This window comes from Podarcis pityusensis (genome assembly GCF_964106645.2).
Source record: "Podarcis pityusensis genome assembly, chromosome: 10".
In the NCBI taxonomy this organism is placed as follows: Eukaryota; Metazoa; Chordata; class Lepidosauria; order Squamata; family Lacertidae; genus Podarcis; species Podarcis pityusensis.
In genome coordinates, this window is record NC_138035.1 from 29,158,337 (window position 1) to 29,171,948 (window position 13,612).

A 13,612-nucleotide genomic window follows, 5' to 3' on the forward strand; every position below is an offset into this window, starting at 1 on the left:
TCTTCATTTTTCCAAGTGGCCCAGGATGCAGCCAGATAATCAGCTGGTCAGATAAACAAGGAAAACTTACGTAACTTTGCCACTTGGGTCAATGGAACTTTGAAGAGTCATTTTTGGCTGCAATGTATACTATTAGTTTTAAGCACTGTGACACCATTTGTTGCTGTTATAAAAATTAGGACTTCTATCACATGCTTTCTTTGAGAAAGATTTAAAGAGGGGAGTCATTGGGTTGGATGTAGACTCAGTTATGCTTAGATGAGAAATTGAAGAATTTGTCAAATCTGCTTTCTCATATTTCCGGTTTTAAGTTCAGTTTTGCCACATTTCCACATCCGTTTGCAAATTTGTTAAAAAGAAGAATCCTCACAGAAGTCCACCAGCATTTTAGTGTGCATATCTCCTGTGATACAAATTTGCAAGCATTTCCCCTTCATATAATGCTTTTCTTGGTACATTTTAATTCACATCCCCCCCCCCCCCCGGCAACATACACATTTTTGCTCACAGTTATTTGGTTGGAGAAGTACAAAGCCAAATTTGGAAAAGTGGAAACTTTGAAGGATAGTTGTGTTTCAGTTCATGCATTGTTTCGGGAAGTGCACATGGGATAGGACTACATTAAAATACAAACTTAATTTCTCCCTCATCCCTAGAGTAGACCCACTGAAATAAATGGGATTTAAGTGGGTGTGGGGGATTCCCTGGTCTTGAATGGGGTAACTGTGCCCCTGAAGGACCAGGTGTGCAGCTTGGGAGTCATTTTGGACTCACAGCTGTCCATGGAGGCACAGGTTAACTCTGTGTCCAGGGCAGCTGTCTACCAGCTTCACCTGGTACGCAGGCTAAGACCCTACCTGCCCGCGAACTGTCTCCCCAGAGTGGTGCATGCTCTAGTTATCTCACGCTTGGACTACTGCAACGCGCTCTACGTGGGGCTACCTTTGAAGGTGACCTGGAAACTGCAATTAATCCAGAATGTGGCAGCTAGACTGGTGACTGGGAGTGGCCGCCGGGACCACATAACACCGATTCTGAGAGATCTGCATTGGCTCCCAGTATGTTTCCGAGCACGATTCAAAGTGTTGGTGCTGACCTTTAACGCCCTAAACGGCCTCAGTCCTGTATACCTGAAGGAGTGTCTCCACCCCCATCGTTCAGCCCGGACACTGAGATCCAGCGCCGAGGGCCTTCTGGCGGTTCCCTCATTGCGAGAAGTGAGGCTACAGGTAACCAGACAGAGGGCCTTCTCGGTAGTGGCGCCCGCCCTGTGGAACGCCCTCCCACCAGATGTCAAAGAGATAAACAATTACCTGACATTCAGAAGACATCTTAAGGCAGCCCTGTTCAGGGAAGTTTTTAATATGTAACGCTGTACTGTTTTTAACACTTGATTGGGAGCCGCCCAGAGTGGCTGGGGAAACTCAGCCAGATGGGCGGGGTATAAATAACAAATTATTATTATTATTATTATTAGTCATGAATTCATCTGCTCTAATCCAAGCATGACTAAGTCTGGATCCATCTCACTGCATCTTTCCTTTCTTGGTCTTATATTGTCAGCATCCTATTCTGTTTACAGACACACTCACTCCACCCTGTGTTTCCTCTCATCTTTTTCTTCTGCTGAGTCAGGCAATCTGTTTTTCAGACTATATAGGTATCATAGGCAGCTCTTCCTTCTTGGAAGTACAGACTGCACATATGCAATCAGTACTCACCTAGCAAAACCAAGGAATCTGGGTCAACCTTGTATTCCGTCTGGTATGAGAGGTGTCCTGTTCCATCGGTGCTGCCAAGAAGCTCTTTGTAGAGTGTGGCATTCACTTTCTCTGCAGTCATCTCCTTGTGCTGCCCTTTGGGGACTTGAAGGGCGAACCAGAAGAAGCATGTCAGAGATCCCTCCCTAGCAAATGGAGAAAACAGATGGATTTTTAATTTATTTTAATTCATTTAACAAAATTTGTATATGGCTTGAGTACAATAAAGGGGACGCGGATGGCGCTGTGGTCTAAACCACAGAGCCTAGGGCTTGCCAATTGGAAGGTCGGCAGTTTGAATCCCCGTGACGGGGTGAGCTCCCATTGCTCTGTCCCAGCGCCTGCCAACCTAGCAGTTTGAAAGCACGTCAAAGTGCAAGTACCACTCCGGCAGGAAGGTAAACAGTGTTTCTGTGTGCTGCTCTGGTTTGCCAGAAGCAGCTTATTCATGCTGGCCACATGACCTGGAAGCTGCATGCCGGCTCCCTCGGCCAATAAAGCGAAATGAGCACCACAACCCCAGAGGCGTCTGCGACTGGACAGGAAGCTGTCTGCAGACGAATGCCAGCTCCCTCGGCCTATAGAGCGAGATGAGTGCGCAACCCCAGAGTCGTCCGCAACTGGACCTAATGGTCAGGGGTCCCTTTACCTGAGTGCAATAAAGCCTCTATGTGGTTTACAGGAAGTATTAAAAGCATTGATAATCTCCCCCCCCCCAAAAAAGCATTAAAAAATAATTAAAATTAACAATAGAAGAAATTAAAATGTAGAAACATCTACATGCCTGGATAGGCTTGCTAAACAAAAAGATAATTTAAGCAGGTGCTGAAAAATGTTCAGTGAAAGGCCTGCCTGCTTGTAATTGGCACGAGTTCCAAGTGCAGCTGCTTCCACACTAAAAGATCAGTTTCTTACAACTGCAGATCGAGTCTCATGCGGCACGTGCAACAGTGCCAGTTCTGTAGATCAAATGGGCACATGTAGGGTGAGGTGTTCCTGCAAGTAAACTGTTCCCAATTAAAGGCTTTACATAGCGATGGTAACATCCTGAACTTGACACAGTCAGTAGTGGAGAAAGGTGAGGGCGGTGGGGGCAGTGGGGGTGGTCCACCCTGGGTGCCATGAGGGGGGTGACATCACTGTGGGCAGCACACCCCCGGGATGCGCACTGCCACTGGTGCACCCCCCTGGGACGCTCCTCGCTCCCCGCTCCCCGCACAACCCCTGGGACTCATGCCGCCGCAGATGCAACCCCGCGGGTGGCTAGCCCTGCCCCCGTGGGCCACTCTGGGTGCTGGAGCAGCTAGCGCCACCTCTGGACCCAGTAGCATATGAGCAGCCAGTGCAGATCTCTGAATAGAGGTGTTACATGCTGATAAGGCCTCCCTTCTGTCAGCAATCGTGCTGAAGCATTTTGCACTAACTGCTGTTTCTGGGTCAAGCTCAAGGGAAGCCCACATAAAGTGCACTGTAGTCATCCTGTCTTGATGTCACCAATGCCTGGACTATTGTGGCCAGCCTCTCCTGCGTTAGGAACAGTCAAAGTTCAGGCTCAGCTGGAAAAGACACTTCTAGCAACTATGGCTACCTTGCCCAAAGAGCTCCTTCACAGAAAGCGCAACCCCATCCAGGGCAGGCAGTGGACCAGTTAGGATTCAAGCCCCATTTATTTTCCCTCATCCATCCCACTGCTCTGTCCAGACACAGGTCCGGGGCCTACACAGCATTTCTTGATTCAGATGTTATGGAGAAATGGAGCTGAATGTTACCAGCATATTGAGGGCACCTTGCTCCAGAACTCCCAATGAGCGCCCTCCGCAGCTTCAAATAAATATTAAATAGCAATGAGAATAAAGCTTTTCCCTTTCCATTTGCGCATCTTAAATTCATAGAGTTAGATGGGACCACAAGAGTCATCTAGTCCAATGCAATGCAGGTATCCTTTTGACCAACATAGGGCTCAAACCCACGACCCTGAGGTTAAGAGTCTCATGCTTTACCAGCTGAGCTATCCCAGCTTCAATAGTGGCGATCATGCCACTGCTACTGAAGCTAGCTAAACATTTCCAGCTTTAAGGTGTATTAACCCAAAGTCACGACCGATAATCATTTGGGGGCAAGTATGGCAGATTCTTCATCTCTGTAAAATAAACAGACTGCAGCTTCTAAGGGTAGCTTTCAAACAGGCTAATAATGCTTCACTCACCCAAAGGCATAGACAGTGCTGGAGTTGTAGTAAGGAGCCAAATCGGTGGCATGAATGAGGTCTTTCAGCTGTAAAAGAATGCTCTCTAGTCATTACCAGACAATGGTGTCATCAGAAAATAATACCCAGTCTCTCTCACAATATAATTCACCTATCATTCAGCATTCAGGCATGAACCAGTACTGCCATATTTATTTTTACCATCTCTGCTCTAGGGTGCCGCTTCTGAATTGCCCCAAACATGGAAATGCATCATGAAAAAGAAACAATTGCTATAATGTAAGCAGCAATGCAATGCATTTTGCCATAGCGGGGAAGATTGTGACCAGGTGAGCTGTGTGCCTGGCCTGCTCAGTCTGCCGTTTAGGTGCTAACCGTGTCAATAGGCCATGTCTTCTGCTTTCCCTTCTTACGGGTCTTTATCTGTAAAATGGACTTGGGCGTTTCAAATAGAGGACACCTTAAAACAGAGGACTGTCCTCTGCAAAGTAGGGCGCTTGGCTACCTATGGCTGCTTATGTGCCTTTTGTTGCAGACTGAAATGTAGAAATTTAGCAGACGAGGCTTTTCCTGCTGGGGAAACCCAATAATGACTCAGGGGAAGTCACAACTTAAACTGCTTTGAAAGATACTGGAGGAGGACCCATAGAGAAGCTGGCAATTCTGCACACTAATAACCTCTGTACTAATGCCTCACACTAACACCGTCTGTAGCTCATGAAGTCATGCCCCTACCATCTTCTGAGTCTTTGTTGTCTCTGTCCAGAAGCCTCTGGATTCCATCCGCCCATGATCCAGGGAAAACTGTCGATTAAGGATCCTTAGGCTGCCTGAGTAGAAGTGCAGGGATGCTGTGTGGCGTGGTCTGTAGTCTGCCAGGAAGACGAGACACATGGATGAGTTCCATACAGTGGAACCAAGATACCACAGGGGCTCTCACTGCACCACACTTGAAATGGGTAGACTTCACTCAGACAACTCCGTCAAAGGAGCCAGGCTGGTGGGGAAGGGTGAGATCCAAGTAAAATAAATAAATGGCAGGCCCTCATCTGCAAAGCAGGATGTATGGCCACCCTAATGAAACCTGCAGAATGAAGTAGTATTAGAATGGACAGTACCACTTCAGACTGTAGGTGGGGGAGTGGCACATCCGGTCCCCTGCCACATTCTAAGCTGGGCTGGCCTGCGCTGGCCAGGGTGCTAAATTGAGCAGTTGGGGGGGGGGGAGAGAAAGCCAATTCTTCCTTCCTTCCTTCCTTCCTTCCTTCCTTCCTTCCTTCCTTCCTTCCTTCCTGTTACACCTCCTGCCTGGTGAATAGCTAAGGGGCTGTGGGGCTTTTGAACCAGTGGATGCAAAGAATCTGGTGCCCAGCCCATTCTTGTTGCAGGGCTTCCTGCACACTATGGTGCAACAGGATCCTCTTCTGGGAAGGAGAAACGAGAGGAAATATGAACGCCAAGGAGAATGAAAAACAGATGAAGAGAAAGCCAAAGAAGGAAGGAAGGAAGGAAGGAAGGAAGGAAGGAAGACAGACACATATTTTTTAAAATCCCTATGCATTTCAAGAACATCAGTCGTTTTTCAAGGGTTTTTTTTTTTTTAAATCAAAAATACAAAATTATATATTCAATAAATGCCGGATTACGGAATTGTATAGCGAGCATAGGAACACAGGTAGCTGCTTCATATTGCCTAACTCCTTGCCTAACTCTGTATTGTCTACAGCAATAATGGTGAACCATTGTCCTGTAGCAACCTTAGGCCCATGTTGGCTCTTGGAGTCGCCCTGTACCTGACATCAGGCGAAGGGCAGGTAAGGACATGGGCCAAAAGGGAATTTGCAGGCACTGCTCATCAGCTGATTGTTGGGGCTTGCAATCCTACCTGGAGATGCTGGGGATTAAGAATGGGACCTTCTGCATGCAAGGCAGATGCTCTAGCACCAAGTCTTGTCCCTCCCCCACTCTAGAAAGTCAGCCCCCATCATTACTGTGCTATATTGAACAAATTCTGCAGTAGTTAGCTATAATAGAAATAAGACTTCAGCATACTGTATTTAATTAAACCACATGTAACTGTTTAATTCCTGAATCTTTAAACTCATTGTCATAATATGTCAAGTGTAACTTACTTAGAATCTTCCTTCTTTCATGTATAATAAAATTCAAAACTTGTATCTTTCAGTGCTTCTTGGGAAAAATGCTTGGGGCAACTTCTCTTGATGCTTACCTAAGCAAATTAAAATGTAGCCATCCCAACAGGATATATATCAGATTCTTCCTCTAGCCAGCTATCTATAATTAAGTTAAATTAGCATATTTTGTGATAATGCTGGACCTAGATGCTTCCATGATGGTGCGGTGAACTGATTGTGTGACTTTTTCAACCTTCCCATGAAACTGACCTGCATCTCAGCTGCAGATTCTCCCTCAAACCATTTTTAAGGGACATACAATCACTTCACCATTCAGCCACATGAAAGAGGAGTTGACTTCACCATGTCAAAAGTGAGCGGCAAACGGGAGGTCAGGTACAGATGGAAGTGTCTTTGAGACACTTCAACTGGCCTCATTCCCCCACCATGCTGCGTCAGTAACAGGGATGTGGTTTTTCTCTCTCAGTTTCCCATTTTCCCATTCATATGTTCAGTTCTCCACATTAGTGGAGTTCAGTTCTCCACATTTTTGTGTGTGTGTTATTGTTGTTGTTATTTACAGTCCTCAGAAAAATTTGTTAAGAGTTTTGTGTGAAGTGCTACTATACACAATCTTGCATGTTATTTGCACTAAGGCATGCATTTAGATGCACACCTCAATATATGTGTGTTTTTATACATTGCTTGGCTGGAGAGATGCAAAATTGGGATAAGCGTGAATTTCGAAGAATCATTGTGTTTCACTTCCTGAATTGTTTTGGAAAGTGCGAATCAGGCAAGTTCACATTTAAATGTGAACCAAATGGGATTTCCCCCCTCATCCCAGATCACCAACCATCCCGGAGAAGAACATTGAAAGACTCAAACAGTTACCTATGAAATACCAAGTTAGCGCTCCAGCACAGCCCAGCAGCACCAAGACTATCCAGAGTGGGATGCACTGCTGGCAGTTACAGAGTCCACGCTTGTGTCTTTGGTGAGGCTGCACCTCTGAATGGTCCTCCTGCTCCTCTCCCTCCATTGTGGACAACCTACCAAACAAGCAAAGCAAGGATCAGCCTCCTCTCCATTCTCCATAGCTGAGGTTCTATGTCAGAATCATCACAATAAAACCATGATAACTTAGTGGAAAGGTGGGTTCAAAGCTTCCTCTATTTTATGCCATTTCCATAAGTTCACAGCTGTATATCCCACACATTCCCATCCCAATCTGCAGCCACCACTGGACTGAGTTCATTTTTAAATAATAGTCGTACATCTTACCACAGTGGGGAAGACTGTGATCAGGGGACCTGTGCTCCTGCCCAGTCTGCTGCCCAGGTCTAACCACTGATGGGTGACTTCAGGCCCCTGCTGTCCCCTTCCTAGGCCATTTATCTTTAAATTGGACTTGGACCCAACAGCCATTCAAATAGGTAAAGGTAAAGGTAAAGGTAAAGGTAAAGGTAAAGGGACCCCTTACCATTAGGTCCAGTCACGGATGACTCTGGGGTTGCAGCGCTCATCTCGCTTTATTGTCCGAGGGAGCCGGCGTACAGCTTCCGGGTCATGTGGCCAGCATGACTAAGCCGCTTCTGGTGAACCAGAGCAGCGCACGGAAATGCCGTTTACCTTCCCGCCAGAGCGGTACCTATTTATCTACTTGCACTTTGACATGCTTTCGAACTGCTAGGTTGGCAGGAGCAGGGACCGAGCAACGGGAGCTTACCCCATCACGGGGATTCGAACCGCTGACCTTCTGATCAGCAAGTCCTAGGCTCCGTGGTTTAACCCACAGCGCCACGCGAGAACCCTTTAAAACAGCCTCTGCGAAACAGGATACGTGGCCTTTTGTTGGACTAAAATCCTGCTCCGATCCAATCAGGAGGTTACTGTCACAAGTGTCGCTAATAAGCAAGTAAGATGTCAGTGGGGCAAAACAGCAACATCTGACCTCCATTTAAGGCTTCTCAGGGATGGCCCAATACATTTTGTTGCCTGTACAGAAAACGTCCTCCATGCCACCAGAGGGCAGCAGGCTAGATTAGGGGATGCATATGGCATGCACAATTCTTCTGTCCAGCTCCCTACCCCCTAGTATCTGCCGCCTGAGCTGTCTGTCTCATTCTGCCCAATAATAGAACCAGCCTTGAGTTTTGAGTTAAATGTGGCAGACTGAAGGTGAAAAGAAGCAACAGAACACAAATATATGTGCATACCAGCCCCTCCACAACCCGGTGACCTCCATATGGCTTTGATTATGACTCCCATCAGCCCTAGCTGACACACCCATTGATTGGCAGATAATGGGAGCTGTGGTCTAAAACATCTGGAAAGCACCAGATCAGGGAAGTCCAGTGTGGTGCCTTTCAGATGTTGTGGACCACAACTCCCACCACAGTATAGCCAATTATAATGTTGTAGCCCACATTGCCTACCCCTGCCAGAGGGCATAGAACAAGGCTATAAACCTATTTCTGAGACAATAATGCAGTTGTTCCTGATAAATCACAGCACTAATCACTCCTCACATTCATGGCCAGCAAAGTCAGAATGAAAAGAATGGATATCCATGGGGGCAAGGGGGCAATTGCTCCCCAATAATGAACCATAGCCTCCAAATTCCCAGCTTTCATTTTAAAAGAGTGAGTTTCTAGCAATTGTAGGACCTGAGACAAAATGTACAGACTCTATTCTTATCACTTTTTGATAGAAACTAGCCTCTTTCCTCCTTTCAGTGCTTTTACTTTGCCGATTGCCACATTCCCCCAGAAAAAATCCTGTGAACGCCCATTATGTGAAGCCTCATGTTTCGCCTCTGTAGTTTTTTCCTACAGGCCCTGCACCAACACATCCATAAGGAGAAGGCTTGGGCTGCACTCTATAGCCACCTGTAACCCAGCATCAGAACTCCAAGCCTCTTCTTCCTCACTGGGAAGAGAAATTCTAAATACCAGTGTGACCCCAAAGTGACAGGCCTACCTTTGCAGCTTCCCGTTGTGGTTGTGGCCTGGTGCGGTCTCATCTGAAATCACACACACACACACACACACACGCACGCACGAATGTAAATACTGAGCAGGATTGAATATTTACTTAAGCCCAAGGTCTTCCTTGTGACTGGTCTGTTGTCCAATGCTTTTTGTCCTCTGTTTTCGGCCTTTGCCCTATTCCAGCTCAGCACTGAAAGCTGTGCTTAAATGTTCTCATGCCACATCATTCTTCCTCACAAAGTGTTCTGTGTCGCTCAATAGCTTATGTGAGGCTAGTGCCCTAAAAACCCTCTTGGGTGTTAAGAATGGCAGTGGGGAGACCTTCTCGGTAGTTTCACCACCCTGGAAAATTCAGCAGTGTGGCGTCTCAGCAGAAGACATTCTCTGTGGCAGCCCCTAAATCTGGCATCTTGGCTGAAGACACACCTCTTTACCTGGGCTTTTGACACCTGTGCAAGATGCTTTGGGACCTACTCTAGACTTTTGATTGTAAATTGTGTTTGTGTGTGTGTGAGTGTGCGCAAATATGACTTTGTGGTGGAGGACAGTTAAAAAATCTTAATAATAATAACAATAACAATAACAACAACAATGTTTTTCCCAATGAAAAGCCATCCCCTTACCTATTTGATATCTTTCATTCCATGAGAATCTTGTAGCAATTCTTCTTACAAAAAGCGGAAGACATTGTAGCTTTTCAAATGGGGGAGTGCCAGAGGAGAGCACTTGGGGAGAGTGGGGAAGGGCAGTTTGGAGGACAACAGCTTGCAAGATGTGGAATGAATGATGCTCTGAAGAGCCAAGGTAATGCACTGCTTGCTCCCAACCATCTCCTCCTCCTCCCTCATGTGCCCCCCTCTAGAGGGCTGCTGAATAGTTGCCTGGCAACTTTTCCCTGTCTTAGTTACACTCATTTGCTCCAAGGGGATAAAGTCAAAATATGGCTGAATGGGTGGGTGGGGGAAGCCTTCTGCTGGGAACTAATGCCTATATGTCCATCTTAGAGCTGCTATGTCTCTCCCCCCTTGGAAGAGCTTTTGCACTTTCAATAGCTGTGCAACAGACACAAATCAAACAGGTGCAGCCTCCCCCTCAAGAAGATGCTGGAGTGTGCTTTTTGTTCCTTAAATATATGCACCTTGCACAGCTGGTAAAAGGCACAGTCAGGGGTGAGTAGGGGCAGCCAAATCTCTGCTGCCTTGCTAGAGGGCTGTCAGCAGAGGGGATAAAGGAGGGGAAGTGAGCAGCAGAGAGAGTGATGAAATGGGCTCAGCAGCGATAGGCTGGCAGAGTCCTAGCCAAACAGACAGCGCTGATAAGCTCAAGCAAAAGTCTGTCTCAGACAACCAGCCCTGATATTCTGAACCCCTTTGAGTCTCTGCTTCCCTCATCCTCACTTTCTGTTTTGAAGACAAAATCGCATTTACTCATGATAGCCCTGTATGAGGCTGGTGTTTGTTTCTCGTTCCTTATTTGCAGTTCCTGGTGCATTACTCATTCAAAAGGTACTGACTGAAAAAGGAACTGGGCTATAAGCAAAAGTTCATCCAAAAACAACCTTTGGATCACCCCAAATAATTTCTCTAGCAAACTGGATGTCTGCCCCCTGTGGGCCACTATGGCTATATACTGATGTCTGGTCCATAGGTCCACTAACCAACTTAGATACAGTCAGAGTGCCTACTGGGTGCAATTATTTTGGAGCCCTGTGAAAATTCCCCGAGGTTCATAACTAGAGTTGCCAACATTTATTTTTCCCTGACAGAAATCCAACAAGTGAATCTTTTCCCCTTTGTGCATCTGCAGGCCATGCCAATTGCATTTCTACTTGCCACACAGCTGATAAATTTCTCTTTTGATCATTCTTTCTTTAATGCATTTTTAAAATTGTGTATACCTTTACCCCAGCTTTCAGGATAACATCTATGCAAAGTGGCTTGCAAAAATAATTTAAAACAATAAAAGAACCATTGAAACACAATGACAGGTAAAAACAGCAGGAAGTCAGTGTAGAAACAGTCACTGGCGACCTATATAGAAGAAATAGGCTTTCAGGAACTGTTTAAACACAGGCAAAGAGGGAGGGTGGCCATGTGTCCTACTTTGCAAATGACATTCATCTATCTGCATGTGTCCTTTATTTGAAGGGCTATCCAGTAAGTGTGGCTTAAAGATGAAGAACTCTCAGGAGAGCTGCAGATGACTTGAAGTTGCCCGTCAGCAGTTAGCACCTGGAGAGAAGACTGAGCAGGCACACAGATCATACACTGCAGTGACACATACTGTATTTCTAATTAAGGTGTAATCATAGTTTTAAAATGTGTGTCTATTCATATACATTGGCGCCTGCAAATCTGGGGCTATTTTCAGCTGTTCAAGGGAGACCCATTGTTATTAACGGACCTAAGTGAATCACATCCATTAACTTCAGCAGGTAGGACTAGCATTGAGTGCCATCTTTTCTACACATCTGTGTCCTGTTTTTCTTTGGTGGGGTGTGATGCATTTCTTCCTTTTGTGGAATGCATAAGTTGCCATCCCCTTTGGCACTGCCCCATCAACCTCAATTTGCCCTCGGGAGAACAAAACCAGAATGAATGGGCCCTGTGTCCTGGCTCCCTCTGGACAAAGGACTCGGACTACATTCCCTGCCAAAAACTTTAATACTCAAATAAACATGGTACTTAAGCAAAGTACAGTGGTACCTCGGGTTACAGATGCTTCATATTACAGATGCTTCAGGTTACAGACTCCGCTAACCCAGAAATAGTACCTCGGGTTAAGAACTTTGCTTCAGGATGAGAACAGAAATCGTGCAGCAGCGGCAGCGGGAGGCCCCATTAGCTAAAGTGGTACCTCAGGTTAAGAACAGTTTCAGGTTAAGAACGGACCTCCAGAACGAATTAAGTTCTTAACCCGAGGTACCACTGTACCAGGAGTGCAGCAGGTGTAAGGCATGACCACACAAGCTAATACATTGATCCAATGGTCAACATTCCCCCTAGGTTCTCCTTATGTAGGAGTGGGCATGGCTTTAGTATGGCAAGCGTGATGTCCAGGGTCGTAAACTGATAACTCCTCCAGTTCCTTTGATCCCTCATCTTGATCTGACCAGCCCCTCCAAGAGGTCTCATTGGGACTCATGACACACACTCTGTAATTGGCTTTTGTGGTTTCTCTCTTGATCTCATTTGTAGGTGGCATGCAGATGATAATCTCACGGTCTGGATAGGTTCATGTGGAGAGAAGTGGTCCTTTACAGGGAGAAGCACTGCCCAGAGCAATTTGGATGACTAGTGAAACAAAAAATGCCATTGATAATATTTTGTGGGCTGGGGGAAGCCTAACCCTAACTGCAGCAACCAGTTGGAACGATTGAGGAAATGACATTAAGTTTTAAATAAGCTTAGGTGCTTTGTGGATAGAATAAGATGGATGATGATAATGATGCACGTCAAGCAATAGCTAGGGTAAAATTTTAAGAATATTCTGTTGCTGAAAATGATTCATAGTCCAGAGGATGACGTTTGCCATCCCTGGCGTAACTACCAAAATGAGATTTAAAAAAACTTATCCTGGGGAGTAGAAAAAGATCTAGATTCCCTTGACACCAGGCTTGCATGCCAGCCACTGCAGAACTTCATGATCTTATGGAATGCATTTTTCTTGGGCCTTTGATCATCAAAGAAGAATGAAGCAAATATGAATCTATGCAGACGTCCATAGCTTGCTCATCACCATGGTATCCAAATGTCTGAATAAGACAAGGACACAGCAGGCCAAAATTAGACCCGGTTGCAAAGGAATTGTACCCACCCACCGGAGCTGCATTTGCTTCTCGACAGCCATGTTTCCATGGGAATGTTGTGCGTCACTGGGTACACCACAAGCGAAGGGCATGCTGGCAAGGATGTCAAGGTGTTGCTGAATGGGAATGCCAAACCGCCCCTGCCCATGCTGCACCTGCTCCACAAGATAAACAATAAGATGAGCACATCAGAAGAGCCTTGCTGGATTAGTACAGAAGCCCCTCTAGTCTAGCATCCTGTTCTCACAGTGGCCAACCAGACACCGATGGGAAGCTTGAAAGCAGGACCTGAAGGCAACAGCACTCTCCCATACTTGTGATCCTTGTAAACTGGGCCTACTGCCTTCAACCATGGAAACAGAACATAGACTTTGTGGCTAGTAGCCATTAAAATGCCTCCTCCCTGCTATGGCTGGTGAGGCGCTGTGCTCTGTCAACTCCTCTTTGCAGCTTTGCTTATGTTACTTGCATGGCGAGGCCCCATGACCACCCTATTCCCTAAGGTGCAAATAACTAGACAACACACAGCGTATTGGGCTTTGGGGATCAAATAAGGCCACAACCTTATCAGTTACAGATGTGAAATGTTTGATCATAGTCATCAAGGTAAGCAACTGGGAGTGTTTCTAAGGGTGAAGCCAGCCGGGGGAGAGGGAATGCCCTATGACCTACATCAAATCAGGGCATCCCCCAAGTGGTCCACGTTGGAG

The 13,612-nt window shown here is 46.2% G+C and overlaps 1 protein-coding gene across 1 annotated transcript in view; it reads right to left on the bottom strand.

Annotated features, from left to right (window-relative positions):
- TMPRSS6 (transmembrane serine protease 6) overlaps window positions 1-9,126 on the bottom strand; it is a 29,333-nt gene extending 20,207 nt beyond the window's left edge. Inside the window, exons 1-5 of the mRNA XM_080971694.1 lie at window positions 9,084-9,126; window positions 6,996-7,153; window positions 4,702-4,838; window positions 3,967-4,034; window positions 1,722-1,906 (exon numbers count right to left, since the gene is read on the bottom strand). Of these exons, the coding sequence (XP_080827820.1) occupies window positions 1,722-1,906; window positions 3,967-4,034; window positions 4,702-4,838; window positions 6,996-7,143 (538 nt within the window). The 5' untranslated portion in view covers window positions 7,144-7,153; window positions 9,084-9,126. The remainder of the gene's footprint in view (window positions 1-1,721; window positions 1,907-3,966; window positions 4,035-4,701; window positions 4,839-6,995; window positions 7,154-9,083) is intronic.
- Window positions 9,127-13,612: the final 4,486 nt, after the last annotated feature.